The sequence below is a fragment of the Zeus faber genome, assembly GCF_960531495.2.
Source record: "Zeus faber genome assembly, chromosome: 2".
Classification (NCBI taxonomy): Eukaryota; Metazoa; Chordata; class Actinopteri; order Zeiformes; family Zeidae; genus Zeus; species Zeus faber.
The window spans coordinates 28,588,742-28,616,230 of NC_137189.1; the positions used below are offsets into that span (position 1 = coordinate 28,588,742).

General features: G+C 42.6%; 1 protein-coding gene across 1 annotated transcript; it reads right to left on the minus strand.

Moving 5' to 3' along the window:
- Positions 1-2: 2 nt before the first annotated feature.
- Positions 3-23,239, minus strand: tbx19 (T-box transcription factor 19; the record flags this gene model as incomplete). Its single annotated transcript, XM_080023836.1, has 8 exons — positions 3-820; positions 1,498-1,579; positions 1,776-1,934; positions 2,880-2,941; positions 5,403-5,464; positions 6,116-6,250; positions 11,664-11,931; positions 22,881-23,239. 8 exons carry the CDS (start codon positions 23,237-23,239, stop codon positions 655-657), a joined length of 1,293 nt encoding a protein of 430 aa, XP_079879962.1. The 3' UTR covers positions 3-654.
- Between the last annotated feature and the right edge of the window lie 4,250 nt (positions 23,240-27,489).

A 27,489-nucleotide genomic window follows, 5' to 3' on the forward strand; every position in this document is an offset into this window, starting at 1 on the left:
AATCTTTTTTCTGTCTTTTCTGTCTTTTAAGTCTTTTTATTCCTGAACCACACATGAGAGCGCAATTCAACTGTTACTGATACATTTACACTCAAATAACGTCACAACAACAGCAGGAACATTTCATTACTTCAGCCAATGAAAAGCAACAGGAACTCACAGCTAACGTCTAAAATAAAAGCGTAAAGTGACTTTAGAACCTGGAAACCACCAGCAGGGGGCAGCGATGGTTTCCAAATATCTGTTTCGACTGCATATTTCAGATAAGAGAATAAACAAATAATCACGCCGTGGTATTTATCACAAGTATAAGCAAAAATTGTTACAATGCACTTTTTCCATTTTTTTCATTTTGTCACTTGTTTTCTTTTTGTAACACCTTTTCGTTTCACCTTGCTAAACTTTTAACTTTTAGTGTTGCTGATTTGTTGATTGGGGCTAATTAGAACAGAATGATTGACGTATAATTCATTTTTCTCCATTACAGACATCTAACATGCGAACATGACTCAAAGCCGAAAAACGATTTTCTTGGTATTGATCTTGGTTTCACAGATTAGTATTTACACATTGTCACCCTGATATCAGACTGATATCCAACAGTATTACCAGTAATCATTTTGCTGTGGAGGTTTTAACTCCATCCAGCTGCCCTCAGAATGAGTAGGCGTGGCCAGAGGCCCACCCGGCCCCGGCCCCGCCCACTTTCCCGGAATTTGGCGGGTGCATCAAGCTCTCGTTGCCGATTGGTCCGTGTAGAACAGTGCAGGACGAGTGGGAGGGGCTTAACTCACTGCAACCCACAGACCACAGGAACTGGCTGAGTGAACACACACACACACACACACACACAAACATGCACTAATTAGCGTTTTAGCTAGCATTACACTAACTCTGGCTAGTGCGGTGTTCTATAGATGTAGTTGTAATCTGTAATTCCGAATCGAAAGACCTAACTTCCGAGTTAAATGTGATACATGTGTAAAATGTGCCTTTGTTCGGGAAAATCATGGACGCCCGCAGCAAATTTGTGTTTGTTTGGCAAAGCTTGTGAATTCCCCAGCTAATGGAGCTAAAACTACAGAGTAGTTTAGATCCAAGTTAGACATATTTTCATATTTTATACTTTCAATAATAACCTACACAAAGGGAATTTTGTACGGCGTCATGTGTGCGACTTCAGGCCTGTTATCTCGACAAACTCGGACAAACTTTGAATCTGCCCTGAAATTCCGACTTGGAATTCCGACTTAAACGGGCGCTCCTGTGCATGTTTCCAAGTAGGAGGTGTGATTTTTGTAAAGTTTTGATTTCAGTTGAACGCAACACAATGCCAGCGGGATTCCAGACCTAGAGCTTTGCAACTGGCAAATGGTATTAGCCATTTGTACATTCATTTGTATTAAATTAGGGCTGAGCTTATGCTAACTGGCTGGTGTTAGGATGGAGTGGGCGGAGCTTAGTTTGTTTAAAACATTAAGTGTGAGGAGTTGATACCTGGCGCTGGGTGGTGGAGGGGGCGGAGAGCTGCTGTCCGGCCCAGATGGAGAGGAAGTGGACCACACGTCTGAAACTGAAGCTGGGCGGACAGAAAAACAGAGGCACAGATCAAGAGAAGGACACAGAGGGACGAAGCCACAGACAGAAAGGCAGAGAGCGATACACAGACAGACAGGCATTATTGATCATAAACATTTAATTTGTGTATAATATAAATATAATATAATATAAATGTGTTTAACAAAAGTTATAGTTATGAATAATGGGATAACTACCACAGGAGTGGGTGCGGTGAGCAAGATAGTTGGGGGGGTAGGGGCTGGCTCTGTACTGCTGGTAACCATGAGGATGTGATGTCACAGGAATTCCGCTCCCGCTGTAGGGGAAAACTCCCCCTCCAGCCGCACACAGTGACTCTGACAGGTACCATCCACCTATGTGTAGTTTAAATGAATACACAGTGGGGAAAATTCACAAAGAATGGATTGCAGCCGCTGATATTGCACCATGAATTGTACAACGTTTGCAACCGCTGTCTGCCCCGTCTCAAGGTCTGATTCACAAAAAATATTGAGTTAATGATATCACAGCGCAAACACGCCCATAAAGTTCTGAGTGCAATTTGCCCTTGTTTTGCATCTGTTTGCTATTATCCATGTGGCAAAGTAGAAATGGATGGCTTGGGTGGTGGCTTAATGGTGGCTTTGCACCAAGAACACAGTAGGCAGGACAAAGGCAGAGAGAAGGAAAACTATCAATGGCTCTGCGGACAGGTTGCACAGGGCCTTTTTTTGGTTTTGTTCAATTAGGAAATGGAGGAAAATAAATAAATCTAATATAAAAACACGCTGTTTGTATTTGTTTTATTTGGATACCGGGGAAAGCCTAAATGCATAATGGGGAGGGAGCGATCTCTGCCCTGCTGTGCAGATATCACTCCTCTCCATTATGCATTTGGGTAGGGTACAAGATGTGTCATGGGGGGGGGGGGCATAGCACCGCAAAATCAGGATGATTTGAAGCAGAGGACAAAAGAAAAAATATGAAGACGCTTATAATTTCACTCTAACTGCGTGTAGCTATTGGTGCTGGTGTTTGTAAATTACACATTTTTGCAATGAGGCTCATTTTCATAGAAAGGGGCTAATAATTTGTGCCAAATGTACGCTTAACACCTAAGGTAAATACGTGCAAATAACACCAGAACACCCAGACGCTATTTGTTTGGCAGTACAGTTAGGAGTGCATTTCATCCTTTCCAGGTGCTTTGAGAAGTTTATTTTTGTCTTATTTGTGCAGGTTTATAAGACGCAAAAGCTGTGCAATCCTTTTGTGAATTTGCCCGTGTGTCTGTGTTGAAGCGTGTGTGCGTCTCTCACAGGGTTGGATTCCAATTCGTCCTTCAGAAGTTTCCATTAAGCTCCGCCCACCCGCAGAGTTTCTGTAACATGAAACAAATTATCACGATGTGTGTGTTCTGCTCAGTGCAACCACAGTCTGCTACTGGTGGACACTGGGAGCTGTCCAGTACAACCACAATGTGCTACTGGTGGACACTAGGAGCTGCCCAGTACGACCAGTCTGCTACTGGTGGACACTGGGAGCTGCCCAGTACAACCACAGTCTTCTGCTGGTTGACACCGGGAGCTGCCCATTACAACCGCAGCCTGTTACTGGTGGACACCGGAAGCTTCCCAGTACAACCGCAGTCTGCTACTGGTGGACACTGGGAGCATACAGCCGTCGCCTGTGGTCCAGCCACCACCAGCACTCAAGCCGTCAGTCGTGGTTCAGCCGGGGTCGTCATCCGTGGTCCAGCCACCGCCATCAGCCCAGCCATTTCCAGGGTCAGTGGTCCAGTCATCGCCGGTTTCAGCGGCAGGGCTCCTACCATCATCAGTGGACCAGCCCAGTTCAGTGTTCCAGCCAAGGTCGGTGCCAAGGACATCGATAGCTGTCCAGTCACCAGCCCAGGCAGGCACATCGCCCTCTGCTGAGACAGTGCAGGCTGTCCAAGACCTCTGGCAACGTAGCAGCAATAGCCTCGATGCTGACCAGGGCAAATGGCTTAAAGAGCTCCTAGACCTGTTCAGACATTTTTGCAACCAGGGAACCCAAAGAATTGCAACCTGCTATGGCGAGAGACCCTCTTCTGGCGTCACGTCATCGGGCACATGGAGTAGCCACTGACACTGGAAAGGTGGCTGCAGTGAGAGACTGGCCCACCTCCTGCAGCTCTAGGAGCTAAAGAGCTTCTTGGGCCCGGCCTACTTATTAGCTTAGCTGGTTTGGTCTGAGGTTTTTGGTCTGGTTTGTCTGAGGTTTTGCCATAGCCAACCCACTGCACCCCCTGACTAATAAGGGACAGCCATTCGATAAGGTAAGAAGGTAAGACATCTGTGCCACCGCCTTTGAGCAACTTCTAATTGCTTTCACCAAGGCCCCTGTCCTGGCCAACCCTGAGGTAGGTGTGGGGTGTTCCTGGTATGCAGTGGTTAGTACCTACCAAAAAGTGGTCCAAGGAAGGACAACTGGTGAACCGGTGACAGGGTCATGGGCACCCAAGGCTCATTGATGTGCGTGGGGTACGAAGTCTAGCCTGTCTGGTCTGATCCCACAGAAGAGCTACCACAGTGGTACCTCGACTTACGACTGCATCTACTTACGACTAATCCAGGATACGAGTAGCAATAGTCGCGAAAAATTTGTATCGACTTGCGACCGACTGCTCCAAGATACGACTGTGGAAATTTGCAGTTGGCGTGTCGGCGGCCAGTCAGCAGTCAGTCAGTGGGCGACCTACATCGTGTGAGCACGTAGTGGCTTATCGATATTTTTTTCGTATTTACTGTGTTTGTGCTGTGCATTTTGTTTATTTTCACCCTTCATGATGACTCCTAAGAAGAAGGATGATTGGAAAAAGAAAAAGGCAATGATTCCCATTGAAACTAAGAAGGAAATCATAGAAAACAATGAGCGTGGTGTATATGGGAAAAATTGGTTCGACATACGACTGTTTTAACATACGACCGTTCTTATAGAACGAATAACAGTCGTAAGTCGAGGTACCACTGTATAGCACAAATTGCTGAAAAAGTTAATGCTGCTATAGTTATAATTTCCATTGTTAGATTCGCTCAAAACCTGGCAAAAAAGTAGCATAAGGAAAATTGTTGTTGCTAGTAGGACAACACACAGGTGAGCACCAGCGAAGGCTCCGCCTCCTAGTACAATTTGATTCGTATGAAGCATTTCGACAGCCCTCAGTGTTTCCGCCCTTTCCTAACCAACTATTCTGCTTATATTTCTCAGAGGTGTGGCTACGGGAGTTAGACGCTACAGGAAATAAAGCTTGTCATGTAACTGGAGGCTACAGGAAGTAAAGCACATCATGTGACTGGAGGCAACAGTACGTAAAACAGGTCACGTGACTGGAGGCTACAGGAAGTAGAACAGGTCGTGTGAATGGGCTACAGGAAGTAAGATAGGCCATGGGACTGGAGGCTGCAGGAAGTAGGACAGGTCATCTGACTGGAGGCTACACGAAATAAGACAGGTCAACTGACAAGAGGCTACAGGAAGTAAAACAGGCCACGTGCCAGGAAATAAGACAGGTCATCTGACTGGACCCTACAGCAAGTCAAGAGGTTTATTTGTCACATACATAAATATACATACGGTCATACATATATTCAGTGAAATGTCATGACACCTGGAGACTATGCACAATAAGCTCTAAAAATACTAAAAACACTAAAATGTGCGTAATCGACACAAGGCACTAGCGCAGGCGGCTGCAAGGGGCGGCGCCACAATCAGCTTCGATAGTAAGATAGGTCATGTGACTGAAGGCTAGAGGGAGAAAAGCAGGTAATGTGACGGCTAGAGGAAGTGGAACTTACCTATCTTTAGCATCCAGGAAGGCCTTGGCGAAGGGGTTGTACTTGATCTTCAAAGCCGTGATCTTCACAGAAAAACAGGGATCAACTGTGTGTTATGGCTGGGTGTTGCTCAGCTTACTGACAAGAGCCGGCTCTTGAGCCAGTTTCATACTGAATCTGAAAATATATCCGACATTCGGATCCTATCCCCTCATGGCCTCCAGATGACCTGTGTCTAACCCCCGGGCCACACCAGGAGCGACATCATCAGTGTCACGTGGTCACATTTGACTATCTGTCAACTTCATCCGGGTCCGTCTTCGTTCCGTCTACAGCGCTTACACGTAAACAGCATTCTCAGGACTTTAAACTTCAAATTGTGAAATTTCTCAACTTTCAATGGGTAAGTGAATTAAGTGAATCTTTGCTTGCGTTTTCAACCTTTTACTTTTCATTTTATTTGCAGTTGAAGTCTGTTTGTGCTTATCACAGCATGTCACAGCTTTTCGGGCAGAATTCGATAGGAAAAAAACAGGTTTTTTTTGTTGTCATTTGTCGGGTTCAGTGTCAAGCTGGCTTCAGGGATCTCTTACGGCATTGTTTTGAACTATCAAATTTGTGGACATATCACTTCAATTTGAACTTACATTTTTACTTTAATTTAATTTACTCTTTCCTCTACCAAAAATAACATTTGTGGTGATTTCCCAGGATGATGTGGTCAGCAATCTCACCTCTTCGTTCTGGTAGGCAGTGACGGCGATGAACTCAGTGTCTGGGAAGGACACGTTACACACCAGACGATGGTTCGTCGCCACGCGCACAATATGGAGGTGAGGTTCGTACTTATGGAGGGAGTTCAACATGATCTGCAACGGATCGATAGATAGAGCGACAGACATATAAAGACAGATAGACAGACATATGACTCAATATATGAAATGCTCTGATAAACTTCTAGAAGGAAGTGGATACATAATTTTCCAAGCAAAGTTTGATATATTTTCAAAAGACAAGAATCGCCGATTGATCAATGCGGTCTACCAGTGCAGGCAGGAGTTACTATTTTCAAGTTAAGTATTTACACAAATACTTCCAGTTTTTACTAAATTAAGTGCAAAAGCAACAGAAAGAAACAGGGAGACGTGCATCCCGACAGTTTACCCGTAGCAGCCTGCACAGTTTTTTCTTCTGGAACAGTACGGAGTGAGGACTTGGACAGTCCCTTAACTCAGTTGTGTTTAAACATTTTGTTTCATACATGTAGGAAAAAAAACAAAGATAAATAGATCTAAAATAAAAAAGACAGGCACGGGAGCCGGCGCGCACTGTTGTCTGGAGGAGAAACAAGCAAAAAATAAAAACTCCACTCCGAATTCTCTAAGTTAGGTTTTACGTTTTTCATTTTTTTTCCTTTTCCATACAAGTAAGAAACGAAGGAAATAAGATAAATCTAAATCTTTCTCTGTGAGATGATATAATATATTGCTATATTATAATCACAGGATTTGCATATTGAGTGGCGGGTACCTGTGGGGAAGGCACCTGCCTCACGGACCCCACGGTGCCCTTCTTATCAGGCGCTTTTTAAAATTTTATTTTATTTTTATTAATGGTCAACGAGGTGGTGGATTGTCTGGGCAAGATATATTTATGAGGAATTTCTCATGAACCTCCAACCTCGGCGCACCTGCGATGTGCGCACAGCGGCTCCGCTGTGCTGCTCCGTTTGCCCAGAGTGGAAAAATGCCTAGAACCGGAGCTGGGGGTCCATGTGCCTTTTCATTTCTTTAAACATCTGCCCCTAAAAGTCGCTGTACAGGACTGTAATGGGGAAGTGAGCCCCGATGGCCATGTCCCTCTTCCCGTCTCTCTCCCTCTCTCCTCTCCAGTTTCAGAACACAATAAACTGCACATACACCGTTTCAATGCTTATTTTGTTCCTGGTGGATAAAAAGGCCCCCAAAACATCGGTCATCAATGTCAATTGCGATCAATGGAGTCGATTGCCGATAGACGATTTAATCAGAAATCGGCCCGAGCCTACGACCCATTTAAACTACAGTGGTACCTTGAGTTACGAGCGCACTAACATACGAGTTTTCCGAGTTACAAGCCGTCGTTCCGTCAATAATTTTGTGTTGATTTGCGAGCATAAATGTGAGTTACGAGGAGCGAGCTTCAGGTGCCGCCGCTAGTTGGCGTGGCGAGCGAATCCGGCCAGCATCCCATGTCTCACTCTTTCACTTCACGTGGTTACCTGACCGTGAAAGCATCTCTTTTGTGTTTTGTGCTCGCGTTGTGCTTTTTGTGCAGTTATTTTGCCAAATTTTTTTTCGAACCATGGGTCCGAAAAAAGTAAGTGCTGAGAAGAAGAAGCGGATGATGTCCATTGACTTAAAGCGCAAAATAATAAAAAAATATGAGCGAGGTGTGCGTGTGATGGAATTGGCGAGACAATACGAGCGCAGTAGTTCTCCGATATGTACCATACTGAAGCAGAAGGAGTAGATAAAGGGTATTACGCCAGCCAAGGGCGTTAAAATAATGTCTAAGCTGCGGACCGCTGTCCATTAAAGATGGAGAATCTGCTGTTGGTGTGGTTGACGGAGAAGCAGCTCGCAGGAGATAGCGTGACGGAGGGTATCATCTGCGAGAAGGCAAAAATTATCTATACATTCTCTTTTATTATGTTTTATTACGATTTTATACAATATTTGTTATATATAAATACATTTTTCTTATTTAAAAACACATAACAAAAAAATTGGGGTGTTTTTTTGGGGGCTGGGAGGCATTATTGGCATTTCAATTAATTTCAATGGGGAAAATTGATTTGCTATACGAGCAGATTAAATTACGAGCTCTGTCACGGAACGAATTCAACTCGTAAGTCAAAGTACCACTGTACTCTCTCTTTCCCTCTCTCTACCCCCCACACATACACACACAGTCAAGCAGACCAATTAACCAATCAGAATCCTTCAACAGGCACAAAACAAACAGTTTTCTATTCAAAATGAGAGGTTTTGCGTGTGCCCACCCGCCCACCCCCACCCCCACGCACACAGACAGTATCAAAGAGCAGTTGGTATTTATGTGTGTGTGTGTGTGTGTGTGTGTGTTTAATTTCATAGTAAAAAAACATAATTACCATAATGTACAAATAACATCAGCAATTATTTCATTATGACTGTGTTTTCTGCCCAGCAGTGCATTACCTGGCTGTGTGTGTGTGTGTGTGTATGTGTGTGTGTGTGTGTGTGTGTGTGTCTGAGGAGTGTTCATGTATGTAGAGTGTGTGCGTGTGTAATGTTTGTTCATGGGTTCATAGGTAAATACAAACAATATTACTGCCAGATCTGTAGTGCTTCATAGAAGTGTGTTTCCGTGCATCCTCGAGTGCGTGTGTGTGAGTGTGTGTGTGCAAGCCGAGCTGCTCTCTACAGGAAGTGCATTAGAACTGAACGGCCAATTAGGAGCTGTTTATCCTGTTCCCGTGGTTACGAGGGTGAGCTGGGGTGAAGTGGGAAAGCACAGGCGGGTGGAGTGGAGTTTAATTAGACTGATAGAGAACAACAGATAATAGGTTTAAGTAGAGGAGGAGGATAGGAAGAGAGGGGGAGGAGGAAGAGGAGGAGAGGAGTGGAGGAGATGAGGGTAGGAGAGGAGAGGAGGACAGAGGAAAGGAGAAGAGAGGCAAGGAGAGGAGAGGAGAGGAGGAGGGGAGGAGGGAGAGATGGAAGGAGAGGAGAGGAGGATAAGGGAGAGGGGGGAGAGAGGAGTGTGGAAAAGGAGGAGAGGAGAGAGGAAGCGAGAGAACGAGAGAAAGAGAGGAGGAGACGAGAGGAGGAGAGGAGAGAGAGAGGAGAGGAAGAAGAGAGGAGGAGGGAAGGAGAGGAGGAGAAGAAAGACAAAAGAGGCAGAAGAGAGAAAGGAGGAGAGGAGAGCGGAAGGAAGGAGTATAGGAGGAGAGGGAAGGAAAGGAACAGAGATGAGGAGAGGAGAAGAGAAAGGAGGGGAGGAGGAAGAGGAGTGGAGAGAAGGAGGAGAGGTAGGTGGAAGAGGAGGGAGATGAGGAGGAGAGAAGGAAAGGAGGGGATGAGGGGAGAGAAGGATTGGAGGAGTGGAGAGGGGAGGAGGAAAGAGAGAGGAGAATGATGAAGGAGACGAGAGGAGGAGTGGAGAGGGGGAGGAGGGGGGAGAGGAGGAAGAGCGGAAGAGAAGATGGGGAGAGGAGGAGGGAAGGAGAAGAGGCGAGGAGAGGGGGAGGGAAAGAAAGGAAAGGAGGAAGAGATGAGGCAAAGTGGAGACTCTAGAGACATTGACGTTACAAAACAAAACTTTGCAGAAAACAGACAGATTTCCACAGATTTCCATCGCAGTGCATTCGAGCAGCGAGGCGACCTCAAATCCTTCTGCAGAGAATAGTTTCCTTTCTCCCTAATTACCAGCTATTATTCATGCAATTTGAACATCTCCTACGATGCAGTAACTTCAAACCAGCTCTAATGTGCGCCAATGCTGAACGTCCAAATCCCCCAAATTTTGAGCAACCTCCAACTTGGCAGAGCGTGCACAGTTCCAGCCACACACTTCAAAACACGCTGGAATTTCAACAATGTTTATGTTTATACACAACAAACCACTCACAATATGAAAAAGTAATAACCACTACCTATAACCCTAACCCTTTGATGGGCCACGCCCATCATTTATTCCATGCAATTTAATATAAAAATAAAAAACCTTATTTTCCCCCAGGAGGAGAAAGTCGCCGATCTCTGGATATCAACTCATGTTTTCGGGACGTGTGAGAGAGTCAGTCTGTATGTGTGGAGGTCTGTGTTGGGCCTTTTTCCATCTGGCATTAGGATGTGATCTGTTTCTAGATGTGTTATCTGGATAATGACATCCCATCAGGGGCCTTTGCATTTACACCTGGTGTTAATAAGCCTTCTCCTTATCTTGATTCTGACCACACTGTGATGGGATCTCACTAAGCAAATTAGGGAGGTGGACTCGTCAACAGGCAGCGAAGCTGCTCTACGGCCTTTACTTATTTTTCCTTTGCCTAGGAAGGGGTTGTCTTTGGCAATTTTCCGCAATCATTTTAAGAGGCGGAGCTTGGGGATGTTTTCAACTTGTGGGCCGATTGTTTCGCACCGATGTGGTCTAGCTGTACGGACTGAATTCCCACCTGGCTGAGATCCGATCCCAATGTGAGCCAGACCAGCTCCAGACGTGCTCTGGCAGATCCCACAGCATTAACATTGCAATGTGTTCTGCCTGCGTTTACACCTGGCACTAACATGCGTATTTCCTCATCCAGAGAAGATATCCAGATACAGATCACATTTCAATGCCAGGTGTATCAGGGGCCATAACGCGGAGGCTGCTGCTGTGCTATGGATGTGGACAGATCTGAGGCTCAAACCACGCAGGACTGGTTCAACTGCTCACCCATGTCTGTACTCGAGGCATTTACCCGTGGCACCATACACCAGCACATTGGACGCCCATACTCTCTTGTTAAACACTAGATTTTATATTGTTTAAGGTTTCCATTGCAGCCTGGTCATCCGGGAAGGAGGATTCCTTCTTAAGGTTTCTTCCATTTTTACCCCCAAATTTCTGAGAGTATTCCCTTGCCCAGGTATACTCATAATATATGATTATACTTATTATCCAATTTTTTACTTTTCAACAAGTTAATATAGGTCTCTGAGGTCCCCAAAATATGTCTTTGAAGATTTTTTTTTTTTTTGCTAAAAATTCCACTCAGGTTTTGAATTTCAGCTATTTTAGAATGCCTCTATACCCTGCTGTTCTTGACGCGCTGTTTCTTCGTCTGAAGCTTTAAATGCAAATGAGCTGATGTTCCCCACACCCCACTCCGGAACTGTTTGTGGCTTGGCCGTACCTTCTTGATACCATGGTAATGGTGAGCGTTGATCCCCACCATGAAAACGACCGATATGGCTGGTTAACAGAAACTCAGGAGTTCAACTGCGCATGTTTGATCCAGAACACGGAGAGGCTCCTGCAGAAGTTCAAACATTGCAAATGCAGCAGGATGTTTTTCAATGGCTAGTTAACAATTGTTTTCAACTTTTTTTTTTTTTTTTACAAAAAAAAGTAGAGTAAAAAATGGCGCTCCTTCACAAAGGCAGTTCTCACTGAGCTACTGACGTGCTTGAATTTCCTCTACGGGGATCAGTGAAGTACTATCTGATCTGATCGTGTGTGTGTGTGTGTGTGTGTGTGTGTGCGCGCGCACACCTGTCCTCCGCCGTTGACTTTGTTGGTGAGCTTGACCTTGTTGAAGGTCACCACAGCTTTCATCCAATGCGCTCCGAAGTTGGGCGAATCCGGGTGGATGTAGACTCCGCTCTGCCTCCGCCCTGAATCTGCCTTCCCGGCCGACACCCACTCCCCGTTGACGTACTTCCAGCGGCAGCTGTCGGTGCCAACGAAGTCTAGCAGCAGCGAGTACATGGCACTGGGGTCCAGGCCGCAGATGCTCACCTTCAGGATGGGGAACATACGTCTGGAGCGCGCATGCGCACACACACAGACACACAGACACACAGACACACACACACACACGCACACAGTGTAAATACAACAAAAAACAAGATTTGCTCTAAAGTAGAAGTCCCATTATTCATATCAGTTGGTCATCATGGGGACGGAAATACAAGGAAGCAACAAATGATACTCAAGAGCATGTCAGCAGTTCAGACGCCTGTTGGAGAGTGCAAACTACAATGAGAGGGAAAGACTTCTCACCGGATAGAAAGGAAAAACTATCTGCTGCTTCGATCATCAAAAGTACAGTGCTGAGGCCTTTGACCGTCGTTTCAGATGTGGCTCCATAAAGTAATATTAAAGTGGTAATCCATAATTCTATTACGTTAAAAAGATCCCCGATTTAAATTTATTTTTTAAGGAAACCGCCACACAGCTGTGGCAAATAAGCTAAAGCAGTGTAGCTAGTTGTGAACACTAAACTCTAGCTATGAATCTGGGTCTGATCTGGATGGAACTTTTACAAGAAAAGTAGAAAAAAATATCCCCACCACTTCAAGTGACCAAGAAAAGCAGAGATACCCAACACAGACAATCTCTTGGATTGTCACTTTCGTGTCGTTTTAGTCGTCAAGGAAAATGACATTTATTCTATCAGTTACAAACACTGTGAACACACGACGCTACCAAACATAAGGAGAAGAACAACTCTCTCGCTCACGCTCACACACACATGCTCGCTCACGCACACGCACAAGCGCGCACGCACACACACGAACACACACACACACACACCTCCTTTAATTTCAAAAGCTTTTCTTTATAAATATTTTTTGGCAATTACACTGGCGAAGCTAAAAATGCTCCCACAGAGTATTTATCTAGTAATTTAATGATTATCCACTCAGTGCGGCTTGGCGCGGATTCGCTTGTTTCCTCCATTTTGACGTTATGAAAGAGTTTCATCAGGCCCGGGATCCCAACGCACCCTGCTGGAAGACAAGGCACACTACTTCAAAATTGGAACCTAAAGGGACGTTACAGTTTGAATATAGACACTTGAAACTGAACATTAACCAGTCAAAGTCAACATGTTCATGAATATTTATAATAAACTATTTTTATTCCATGTTTGAATGTAGAATTTTGTGTAAACAGGCTTGTTTGTCTCTGTCAGTGCAGAGGTAAAGGAGAACGATATCTGCTTGTTTACGGCGGAAATTCCATGAAATACATTTTGGCTACTTTGTGTTTCTGTTCTCGATAATCAAATCATAGTATGGCTATAACCCGTTGCACTACTTGTTGAATAGAAACACATCTTTCTTTAGGGTCAAATTCAATTACGTTTAAAAAGGGATTCATTATTTTAATTGTTTGATGGTTTGGTGAAAAGTGCTGGCCCTATCTCGTTCACACCGACTCAGACGACCGTAAATTACACGAGTCGATTGTGTGGAGATGACGTTACATCATTGCACCGTGGGCCCTGAGGTAGGAGTACAATGCTAGATCGCAGTAATTAGTTACTTCTCACACACACACACACACACCTACCTAACGAGTGTGTAAACAGGCAGAGGTCAACCAGGGGGGGTCAACAGGAAGTGAAGGATCCCACTCATCGGCCAGTTGGCTCCATCTCACGGCAGCTGCCGGCGTGAGATCGCTCTTTGTTCCCAAATGATTTACATTCCCGTGTTGCTGTTCTTTGAAACAGCGACGAGGGCTCATTCAGCGTGAGGGAGGCAACAATTCAACTGAACAGGGTTTGGACGTGCTACCCGAGCGACGTGCCGCTTGACGATGAAGAACACAACGTTTTAGTCCGTCAACATAACGTCACACCCTGGATTTGCTGGTTGCCGTCGTGTCGGTGTACTGGATAGTAACACTGGCAGGAATTTAACACAATCCACATCCTAGACAGGGAACACCCGTTTGTCCTACCAGCTGGTTGTGTCTGGGTGTAGAGATGTAACCTCCGTCAAGCCGACAGGAGACATAGATGGACAGTTTATAGATAACTTTTATATACAGATGGTTTGATGGCATTGCCAATGTGACTGACTGCGTTCATGCCTTTTTTTTTATATATTTCTGTACATTTTTTGATAAAAACAATTTCATAAAACAAGAAAGTGCATGTTTGATTTAGTGCTCCACCTCGTTCATAGGGATGCTAATACTAATGCTAGCATAGTCAAAACGCTCGACTCACTGATTCAGAGCCGAACTTTTCATTATCGCTCAGCATTCTGCTTGGGCGGCCACGCTCAAAGAATGATCTGAATAGTGACAGGAAGGACCAGTGTGTAAGATTTAGTGGCCTCTAGGGGTGAGGTTGCAGGTTGCAAATAATTGACTACCCCCTGCCCTCACCCTTCCCTTCCATGCATGTAGGAGAGCCTACGGTGGCTCTCGCCACCTCTCTAGAGCCGGAGTTTGGTTTGTCCAATCTGGGCTACTGTAGAAGACACACGGCGGCCTTGGTGAAGTGTACCCGCTCCCTATGTAGATAAAAACGGCTCACAAGTTAATGTCAAAGCATCGATTCTTATTTCCATTGGATTATACACTTAATTAAAACATACTTATCAAAATAATATTCCATTTCTGCCATCTCCGATGTCACAAGCTTGACGTTTGATATGGAGAATGATATGCAGACCTTGGTGCTCGTAAGAAACTATAGCCTCACCCTTTTAACCACACTTCTAAATAATCTCTTTCCATTTAGTTATTGACATGGAATAGGAGGACATATGTGCTCTACAAGGGTCTTTTATGTCAAATTTATTTTATTATCTTTTTTCCAAAAATATGGGGATGGCTTGTTCGCCTGTTAGTCCGTTCATACCAGCCGCACCTGGTTATAAGTGTAATTCATAGTTACTTCGGTAACAGTGTCCTGTACGTACTATGTTAGTACCCTAGTACTACGCTGCATCTGTCTCTCCTCCACTTTTAATTAATTATCGCTTTGTTTTTTTTTTTTGTTTTTTTTTGGGAGGGGGCTGAGTGTTGGTTTGCGAGGTGTGAATGGAGCATCCACCAACCGCGGGGCAGAGGTACTCTCACCCCTCACGGTACTCACACAGTACCACTCACCTCCTCCATGTTGGGAAAGGAAGGTCAACAGCAGAACAGGCGGATGGCCAAACAGCCGCTCAGACGCAGCCACCATGATATGTCTAATTACTCTCATTACTCCAATTACTCTGAAAATGTAACCAAGGCAGCAGTGGAAGGAAGTTATTAGTGAGGACCGGTGGTGGAAAGTAATAAAGTATTTTGTTACTGTACTTAAGTACATTTTGTATCTGTACTTACTTAAGTATATTCCGTTTCAGACTTTGACTCTTACTCTGCTACATTTCAAAGCAAAGATTGTTACTTTTTTCTATTACATTTCAAATATCTGTACTTTTTACTCTGACATTTCAAATATATTTTTTTACTCTTCCAATTCTAATATCTACACGTTTTATGCTATTATATTTCAAAATGTACACTTTTTACTTATATAATAATAATAATTTAAATTTATGTCTATATTTGTTAATAGGTGTCCAGCCCACAGGGCTGGAACCCTATTGTTGTGACTTATTTTTATTACACCATTCTTCTTCTTGGTGCTTTCTTGCTAAAAGTATCTCAAACAGAGCAACTTTAGTACACACAGATGCTTAAGATGTCGTTACAGTTTGATCCATATCGATCAATATTCATCAGCTCAATCATATCGAGCAGAAATTTGTGAAAAACTGTCGTAGTTTTAACCCCAAGTAGAGGAATGTTAGCGAGATTAGTTTAGGGAGCAGGATGTTTTGTGACATCATCCTCCAAAGTTATATAAGTACAAGCTTCGTCTCTCGGAAGTCATTTACATCAGCCAACTTGCGCCTTGTGGACTGCATAGTGTTCATAGACAACCTGCTGACGCTGCATTAAATGGAACTCGGGAAAATGGAAATCCCAAAAAGTCCTGAAACTATAATCAGAAAAAATGTATAACAAACTCCCGATATTTTTTACTATGATGTCATATATACTATTTTTGCAAATCTTCATGTACAACTGTAGGGTAAAAGAAAAGTACTTTTACTTGTAATACTTTAGATTTCATTTAAGAACAAGTGGATACTTTTAATGATTTTAATTGTACGTATACTTTTACTGAAATAGAAATGTCAATATGGTACCATGTGTCAGGGTGTTTGTACTTTGTTTATTTTGTTCACAATCAATTTAAATTCTGTATCTAGATGTGAACATGTTTGTTTTATTCATTTTTATTCTTTACTCTTTGAACCTTGACTTGCACCATTCTGCCAAATTTCATATTTTTTAACACCTGAATTCCCCTAAAATGCTCTTATTTGATTAATGTTTTTGGTTATTTCATTAGAACGTTGTTGTGAATTCTGCTGATTGATTGATGTTTGTGTTGGAGAACAGATTATACTGCAGTGGTTAGTGGAGGATTAAAGGTGTTTCACAGTAACTAATACTCTGATTAGGGATGGAATATTGTACTTCTAACTAGTAAATAATAATACTAAATAAAGCTGCAGGCAGCAATACGGGGGATTTATTAATTTTAGATATGTGTTACCTGTTTTTGGTTTCTGTGAAATGCATCTCCATTTACTAAATTTACAAACATCAAACATAATTTACAAACATCAACATCAAACATCGTAACTCCACGAGGTCCATAATACTTTTTTTCAGAGTATTGTGACTGACCTTGAGGACTGGGTTTTTGGACAATGGCTTCTTTATTGTCTTACATGTTCAGCAATTTTTTGCCATATGGAACAATAACAAAAACAACTTTGTATTTACTTTGCATCACAATAATAATACATTTTATTTTTATAAATATAATAAGTACATGTTGTATTTTTTCTGTTAATCTACAATTGTTAAATCACGTTGAATAGATTACTTGTCTATATTGTAATGCAGACAACATTTATGGAACTTTAACATTAATTTGTCATTAGAATTATTATGGAAGAACACTTTCTGTCTTTTCATTTAAATCTGCTACGTTTAATTGTAGGAAACTGTTTATACATGACGTTTCTTTAAAAAAAAGAAGCTAATTTTTACTTTAAACCAAAAAACTTACCTTGTATGAAAGCACATTGGAGTCTCAGTGACGGCAGGTGACACTGGGTCTCATGTAGGTAAATGATGATGTATTTACGCAGGTTTACGTATTTACAGAGATTTACAATAGTTGTCGAACTACCATCATTTTAGTGGTGACTTTTTCCCTTGGATTACATTTTCAATAAGCTAAGTTTCCATGAAATACGAAAAACCTTGTGGAATTTCTGTGAGTAATTACATTGCAATTTATTTTCTTTTATCTATTTTTCCGAAGGATCACTAGATCTTGAGTGCATCACTCAGTCACACATTTCAGTGGATTTGACTCGACGTGGTCACAAGTTTTTTGGACTTTTTTTTCGTATTTTCCATTAATCTGGCAAAGTAATCGAGACCAAAGAGATAAAATATCAATGAACAAATCTACAGACATCTACCAGGTTAGAAAGTATGTAAATATACACCTAAACGCATAGTTTGTAATGTTGAACCACTAGAGAGTGACGGAGTCTACACCGCACACTGGACACGGTCCGAATGGACATTCTGAATCGGAATCTGCACATTTATAGTAAATAGTATGATGATGTCATAAAGCGTCTTACTGTAAATCTCCCCCGCTCTGTCGTCTCCTTGTTGCTCATCACACAGATCGACCACTATGCAGCCTACACAGTGAAACCCTCCTGTCTTTAAAACAATCGTATATGTTTGCCTGTAATCCAGAACAGTAAAGCTCCTGCTCTGTGCTTGTATGTTCAGTCTCTCTGTCTCCCTTTGTCTTTATTTGGCTTCCTCTGTCTCTAGGTCCCTATGTCCTTCTTGAGCTCCCTTTGTCTGTCTCTGGTTTCACATCCCTGCCACTGAACACCTGTCCCCAGTCAGCAATCTTGCCAGTCTTCACCTTCCTCGTCACTCCTCTTGTATTTAACCTGTTCCCCATTCACTATTTGTCAGATCGTTGTCTGTGTGTGGATAGAATTCTCTGTCCTACCTGCTGTGTCGATCCCCTGCCTGTTCCTGGACCCTGAACCCTGAACCCTGAACCCTGTTTGTTCCTGGACCGTGATTCCCTGCCTCTTCCTGGACACAGATTCCCTGCCTGTTCCTGGACTCCGATTCCCTGCCTGTTCCTGGACCCTTCCCTGCCATAAGTCTTCCCTTTGACAGTTCCTTTGTTTTGACCCCTGCCTGTTTGTCAATAAACCCTTTACCCTTGCAACTACTCCTGAGCCTCCTATGTGTCCTGTATTTTGGTTCACCAGACTATATCGTAACAATAACTTCTCATTGTTATAACTCCTTGTGTTGTCTGTGGAAACCGTAGGGAAGGTAACTGTATGGGGCAACAGTGATGACTTTCGGTTATTATTTATAGTTTTCCGGGTCCTAGTTTTCCGATGCGTTCCGAGTCCATGAAACGCATCATGGACTCCTACAGTTTGTATGCTACAACTTGCTCGAATCCCACCCCACCAGATGTTTTAGAACTTTGGTGTATTGGCGATGCACGTTCTTCTACTTCCTGTAGATTTGTTGGTTTTTAACTAATTCCTGATCTACTAATGTCGATCGATACGAATCAAACAAAAAAATAGGGTTCCAGCCCCGTGGACTGGACCCCTTATAATAAATATAGTTGCAGGCAGCAATGTACAGGGTCCAGGTTAGTCATGAGTTACAGTTTTCCGAGTTCCCATGGAACGCAGCATCAGTTCAAACAAATTTTCTGACAACCCATGGAACGCAACATTACTTAGTTACAATTTTCCGAGTTCCCATGGAATGCAGTTTCGGCTCCCTCTTGTCTAGACCGGGCGTAGATCCTGCGCAAACAACTAAGACACCAATTGAGTCTAGACAGCAGTGCACCGCGCACCTCGCACCTTTCTAAAGTCCCCACCAGAGCCACAACCTGCACATATTTTAGAAATATTATAATAGGAACACACACACACACACACACACACATATTAAGACTATGATAATGTAAGTTCTTTATATTTGTGGTTTGAAACATCAATATCCTGAGGTTGTATTAATTATTTGAATTTTTTAACACTTTGATTTCATGAAGCTGTTTATAACCTCTGGTTTTTAGAAAATAATTATAAAGTTTACAATAATAAATATAGCTGCAGGCAGCAATAGAGTAGGCAGAGTTTGAGTTCAAATTGGCGTTTGAGGAAACCACATCAGCTCCGGGGAGCCTCATGCGCGCTGCCGGCAGGAGAGCACCGAGGCCTGGGAAAGAGCGACGGAAGCACCGGCGCTCCTGCTGTACATTGGCTGCTTGTGTCTCATGTTTTTTTCTCTGCTCTGTATGATTGGCTGTTCATGTCACATGTTTTGTTAAACGCAGCACAAGTTAAAGTTTTCCGAGTTTCTTTCAAATGTAGCCCCAGCCAAGCTGTCTGTCTAGATGTCATACTTGCAAGCGGCAAGAGGGGAACGAGTTCCGAGGCACGAAGCTTGGACTTAGAACTTTGGATGATGTCACAAAGCGGCCTGCTCCTGAAACTAATGAAATTATGATAGTTTTTCATTAATTTCTGCTCGAAATGTAGATCGATATTGATCAAACTCGAACTATGGTTTTAACGGGACCTCAACCATGTCTGTGCGTACTGACATTGTTGTGTTTCAGATACTTTTAGCCCGATAGATTTGGAAACTTTTTTAGGGCTGGACCTCTAGTGTATAGCTGCAGGCAGCAATACAGTTTCAGGGTTAGATATTCTAGTTATGAATTACAGTTTTCAGAGTTCCCATTAAATGCATCACTTCCTACCGACATCAATTACAAATTTCTGAGTTCACATGGAACGCATGGTGGACGTAAAAACACACAAACAACACATTTTTTTTCAAACTCAACCAAAGCATCTCTTCTGGTGGAAAACACTGGGTCATCACGCTTACCTCCATTTCTTTTCACTTTCCATGTAACCATATAGGGTAATGTTATTTTGTCTCATAGTATCTTCAAACTTGTGTCACAAAGTAAGGTTAAGCTTTTACACCCAGAGAGGCTATGTGACCCACCACATATTTTAGGTACTTTTGGTGCCGTTTGACTTTTATTTTATGTCATTTGAAAGTGGAGAATCAGAGCTTTAAGACAAGGTGTCACATGTGGGAATCTAGCAAATATTTTCAAAGCTATGGCTTGCTAATGACGAGGGTGCGGCAAACTGTGTTTCTGAGATAATCACACTCAAAGTTTTCCCAACACTTGGTGATGTCAGCAATTCTTCTTCGTTGATATACACCACCTACACAATAATTTCTCCGCGTCTGTGTAAAAGTAGTAAGATTTAAAGCTTGAACTCTATCAAACGGTTTCCCATTGTGACTTCACGTCACATGGAATATGGAGCAATTATTTTCATCTGAACGGTCGCTTTAAAGGAAACAATCGATCAGAATTGTTCAGCGCTGTTTAGCGTCTTGGTAAGTGAACTGTGTTTCGCCATGTAATCTAACGGGAATATTTAACTCGACGGTTTAACATTTATCTACTATTTATAAATCAACTCGGTTTTGAAAATACGCTGAGAGAAAAAAATCCGGAAAAATCAAATTTTCCTTCTAGAAAGGTTTTTTTTCCAACTTATTTGGCGGCTCGTGGCGATTTTAGAAATGCACGACAATGCAAGTTTTGCTGTGGTGGGTCACATATAACCAGCCGGCTCCAAGAGATCTCTCTTTTTTCTCGCTCCCCCCTTACCCTCTATCTCTCTCCCATCCCTCTCTCTCGATCAATCTCCCTCTCCTTCTTCCGGAAAAGATCCCTTTCTTTTTTTTCTCACTTCCTCTCTCATTTAGGAAAAGACCCCTCCTACATGCTCTTATAACGCTGTACCAGCACAAAATAAATATTCATCCTCTAATCGCTGTTTTTGTCTCCTCAGTCCAGCCGTCCAGTTCCACATCAAAATTAACCATCCGAGCCCATGTGTCCACTCTGCATCCACGTCTGCTACAGAGAACGAATCCACTGGTTAATCGATTGTGGATGGTGTAGTTCTCTCGGATGGATTAAAAAAGAAAAAAATGAGATGTGTTTAACGTGCATGTTCATATCCTGATGACAATTAAAAAAAGGATGATGATGATTGTACAGCCTTACACCGCGCAGCTCGCCGGGTGCAAATGCCCTCCCAGAGAGGAAACCTGGCGCCAACTCCACACACATATCAAGGTAAGCCAACGTTCTGCTACTTCTGATAAATTTGACAGTTTTCACTAATTCCTGCTCCAAATGTAGATCAATATGGATCAAATTTGAACAACAAGATGTCCTGGTTCTAATGAGATCTCAACTGAGTCCGTGGGTTCAGCAGTTGTCGTGTTCCAGACACTTTTAGCCCTAAAAATGCCAAGGAGAATAATAATAATACAAATCTCAACAATAACAATAGAGTTCCAGCCCTGTTGGACCCCTAATAATAATGTTGATAAATGTATTGCGAGCTGCAATGCACGGGGTCCCGGTTGGTAGTGTTAGTCACAAATTAGTTATCTGGGTTCCCATGAAACGCAGCATCACTTCCTATAACCAAAATTACAATTTTCCTAGTTCCATGGAACGTATCATCGGCTCCTACAGTCTGTATGTTGTCTATGACTAGCTCAAATGCCGCAAAATAAAGAGGAACATGGCACCGGGTTAGAAGTGAACAGAATGCATTATTTACAAAAAAAAGGAAAAAGATCAAATTTCATCATCATCCCGGTCCAAGCATTGTGCAATTCCACTTCAAACTCCAGACAAACCATTATTATATGTTCTGTTTCAATTTATATTTAGGATATGATCTGCATAATTCTAATAATAATAATAATAATACAATTATAAAAAACAATACTACTACTATTACTAACAATAATAATAATAAATAATAATAATAATAATAATAATAATAATAATACATGTTTTTAGTACTTATAAATTGATATTAATTATTTTTATATAAATTATCATATATAACATGTTAATATAAAATAACATAATATATAATCTCTCTCACACATACACACACACACACACACACCAAATCCAATTTTCACAGTATGTAAATAATGAATTCCTTTTAATTCCATTTTTAACTGTCGCATTATTTTCATCTGAACTTTATATTTACATAACTATTGTTGTATTCATATTGTTTATATGTGAATAAAGTCAATGAGTTTAACCCAGTGGCTTCGGTTGTAGTTTAACAACCTGAAATATTGTTTTTTTAGGATAAGAATTCATATTCAACATACGGTATATAATATTCTCTTTGCTTGATAAATTCTACCATATAAATATGAAGATAATACCTCTGAACAGTACATAAGATATAAATTCTTTGGGGAACACTTGAATTTCTCCGCATAGAACAATTAGTATATTGATTATTAATATTATTATTACTATTATTATCATTATTGTTGTATTATTTTATTGTTATTGTCTTTACTGCTTATTCTGTTTTTTGGTCTTTTTGTGTTTCTACTGTTTAAAGTGTCTCCCGTCCCTGTCTGCAACAACCATTTCCCCCCTGAAGGACAATAAAGACTAACTATTATAATTATAGTTTTATTGATACTATATACCTTTTTTTATTGTCATCATGTATTTATTATTTATTGTATTTATTATTAAAATAAGAAAAAGAAGGATAAGAATAGGATAAGTATAGTGAGTATGCTATACATGTTTTAGTATTTTAAATCTTGAGACACACACACGCACACACACACACACACACACACACACACACACACACACACACACACACACACACACACACACACACACACACACACACACACACACACACACACACACACCTGCCGCTCTTGGTCACTATCATCTCGTTGGTCACTTCTCTGAACTTCCGCCACAGCTCGGCCTCCTCCAGCGACACACGCACGCTGCTCTCGCTCGGGTCTCCCTTCTCGCGCCCCTCCTGTAGCTGCCGCTCCACGGCGCTCAGCAGCCGCGACGCGCACCGCTCTCCGCCGTTCGGCAGCCGCGACGCGCACCGCTCTCCGCCGCTCAGCAGCCGCGACGCGCACCGCTCTCCGCCGCTCGGCGAGCGCCCCGCGGTCCCGATGAAATTCCCCAGGGCGCCGCTGACGCCGCCGCTGCCCGGGTCCGCAGTGCAGGCGGAAGAGACTCCGACTTCCTGTGAAACTTCCACCTTCATCACAGGAAGTTTACAGTGGACGAAGTAGCAGGAAAAAGAAAGCAAAACTCTCTTTAGTATGTTTCAAATAGTTAAAAAAAAAAGTATCTCGGTGTTTCTCTGTGTTGTATGAGGCTGCGGCTGGAAGAAGGATGAGTCTGACAGACCGACGCTCATTTATTCATATCTCTCTCTCTCTCTCTCTCTCTCTCTCTCTCTCTCTCTCTCTCTCTCTCTCTCTCTCTCTCTCTCTCTCTCTCTCTCTCTCTCTCTCTCTCTCTCTCTCTCTCTCTCTCTCTCTCTCTCTCTCACACAATCCTGACTGGATTGAAATATATAAATTATTATGGAATATTAACAAATATCCGCAAAGAAAAACAAGAAGAGGAAAAATATTATGCTGCATATCTGTTCTATCTGTGTTAAAACATGTTTGTGTAATAAAATGTGTTATGAGTGTGTTTGTGATTGTAATTTAGTGTGTACTTTGTGTTTGTGATAACACAAGTGTTTGTGTTATCATGTGTGTATTCAAGTGTGTACTTTTCTGTGTTACTGTTGCCATGAGTGTGTTATCACAAGTGTTTGTTATTGTGTGTGTTGTTGTGATTGTGTATTTTACTGTGTGTTACAGTGTATGTGTTGTCGTAATCGTGTTATCGGTTGCATTTGAGTGTGTTATAGTATTTATAGTATTAATATTTATAGTATTAATTGAATGTGCTTGTTGGTGTGTGTGTTATCGTGTTTACGCGTTTGTAATTTAGTGTGTGTTTAGGTGTGTGCTATGATGAGTGTGTTATATTGTTTGTATTTTACTGTGTATTGCTGTGAGTGTGTATTACAGTGTATGTGTACTTTAGTGTGTGTGTGCATGCTTTAATCAACAGACAGCGCTGCAATCAACAGACAGCGCTGCAGTGAGATTAGCGGCTTTAGCGAATTTACAGACATAAAGAACCTTAAAGCTCCTGGATCAGTTTAACACACTCTCACACACACACACACACACACACACACACACACACACACACACACACACACACACACACACACACACCTCCTTAAAGCCATTAGAAGGTCAGAGTCTTACACGGACATTTCTTTTTATTTCCGGTCTTCAGAACGCTGGAAATTTTCCATCAAGTGTCGTCCAAATCCATTAAATCCATGAGAGAACTTCATTCTATAAGTGTATTTTCACGGTATTCTATATTACAGATATATAATATAATATAGATACATAGATGTGTGTGTGTGTGTTTTTTATTTATATATATATACACATATATATACACATATATATACACATATATATATATATATATACACACACACACACACACACACACACACACACACACACACACACACACACACACACACACACACACACACACACACACACACACACATACATACACATACATACATACATACATACATACATACACGCACCACAAAAAGTTAGGGATATTCGGCTTTCAGGTGAAATATGATGAACCTAAAATGAACTATAACCTTTACAGTTGAACTTAATTTGACCTTCTCTAAACTTTTGAATGTCCAACTGTTCAATGTTTCAGTACTTTCTGCACAACTTACTGTTCTCTAACAAGGAGCTGAACGGCAAAACAGGTGTTTGATCCATGAATCAACCAATACATTTCCTGGTTCAATTAGAATTGGTATTTAAACAGTCCTCTTCATCATGCTGTTCACGTTTTGACGTCATGAGACCAAGACAACACCTAACAACTGATCAACAGTACCTCACCATTGCGAGGCTTCAAACAGGATGTTTTCAGAGGGAAGTGGCCCCTGAGCTTAGAGTGTCACAGAGTGTCATCAACAGGTTGCAACAGAGATACAGAGACTGGAAGAGTCACAGAAAGGCATAGAAGTGGACGTCCTTTGGCCACATCCCACACTGATGAGCGCTTCATTGTGAACAGTGCCCTGTGGAACCGGATGATGAATGCCACTCAACTCCAGGCACATTTAAGGGAGGTGAGAGGCACCTAAGTGTCACTTCCGACCATTCGAAACCGTTTCCATCAGCGTGGTCTGCGTGCTAGACGACCTGCAAGGGTACCTGACCACACCACCAGGCACAGGCATCATCGTCTTGCACGGGCCAGGGAGCATTTCGGCCGGACGAGGGGACAGTGGCCTCAGTGCTGTTCTCTGATGAAAGTTGATTCACGTTGAGCAGAAATGATGGCCGCCAACAATGTTGGAGATGTCAAGGAGAGCGCTATGCATCAGCCACTGTTGTCACCAGACGAGCCTTTGGTGGTGGTGGTGTTACAGTGTGGGCAGGTGTGTCTAGTCAATACAGAACTGCCCTACACTTTGTGAATGGTACAGTGACAAGCCCATACTACCTGAATAACATCATTAATCCAGTCATTGTGCCCCTGCATGAACAACACAGGCCTAAGTTCATCTTCATGGACGACAATGCTCCAGCTCATGGAGGTGGCATCATTAGGGAATGGCTGCTGGAGACTGGAGTACCTCAAATGGAGTGGCCTGCACTTTCTCCAGACCTGAATCCCATAGAAAACCTATGGGATCAGCTGAGTCGCCGTGTAGAGGCTCGTAACTCTGTGCCCCAGAACCTCAATGACCCGAGGGCCGCCCTTCAAGAAGCGTGGGGGGCCAGGCCTCAGCAGACAATAAGTCGACTTGTGAACAGCATGAGACGTCGTTGTCAAGCTGTAATTGATGCTCAAGGGCACATGACAAGTTATTGAGACATTGACATTTTTTGTTGTGGTAAACCCACCACTGTTGTTGGCTTTTGTCGGCATCGTCTGACCAACGATGGACACTCATCACCAGGTCCCCGGGCGCGTCCACAAATGCTGCCCACTGCTCCTGGCTGTGCCCCCGGAGGAAGGACAAGCCAGGATGGGTTAAACGCAGAGGCCTCATTTCACCGGCCACCATCCAAAACATGTGCATGTGTGTGTGTGTGTGCGCGTGCATGTGTTGTAGTCTGGTGTGCTGTGTGACCATTAAAGATTGTTGTTCTTCTTCATTGTTCTTCTTGTTTCAATAAATAGTTTGAGATGAGGAAATCACCATTGCATGCTTCTACTTAAATGCCCTACTTTCATGATATAATATCACTGTAGCGTGAACTTTTTACATTTTCCATAAATTTCACCCAAAAGCCAAATATCCCTAACTTTTTGTGAGTAGTGTCTATGTATATGTATGTATATATATATATATTATACACACACACACACACACACACACACACACACACACACACACACACACACACACACACACACACACACACACACACACACACACACACACACACACACACACACACACACACACACACACACACACACTAAATAATAATATAAAGTGTAAAAATATCTAAAATCAGAGGCTTTTTCTTCATAATGAATACATTATTAACATTCTCAGCATTGAGAAATGTACATAACTCTTTGTTTCTGAACACATTATACATAATACGTAATTGCTGAAAACATGTGAAAAGGCTGAACTATGTAGTACTGAATTGTTGATGCATGCCATTGACGAACTCCAAGTAGGGTACAAGCTGCATGCCAATTTTTCGGGGACACCACGGTCCAGCTAGGTCATAAATACTAGTGAGAACACCTAAGCACCAAGAGGTGCTAGTCGCTAGTGGTTGAGTGAATAGGAAAGTTAGAATTGTCTGTGTGTTGTCAATTGTAGAGAACAACGTGAAAGTCAGGGATCATTAACCCAGATTATCGTCAATATTGTATCAACCGTTCCCCATCAGGATGATGCGGCTTCTCACTCTCCTGACCATCGGCCTGATCAGCGACGCTGCCTTCCCAGCAGCCAGGATGGTTAAAAACTGATTGTCAGATGGACACCCTTTGGGTGTGTATCTGACAATCAGTTTTTAACCAATACAGATCTGCCCTACACTTTGTGAATGGTACAGTGACAAGCCCATACTACCTGAATAACATCATTAATCCAGTCATTGTGCCCCTGCATGAACAACACAGGCCTACATTTACATTTACATTTTAGTCATTTATCAGACGCTTTTATCCAAAGCGACTTACAATTGTTCAAACACCGACGGACGCAGCCATCAGGAGCAATTAGGGGTTAAGTGTCTTGCTCAAGGACACTACAGCATGCTAGCAGGAGGAGCCTGGGATCGAACCAGCAACCTTTAGATCACTAGACCACCAGCTCTACCTCCTGAGCTACCCTAAGTTAATCTTCATGGATGA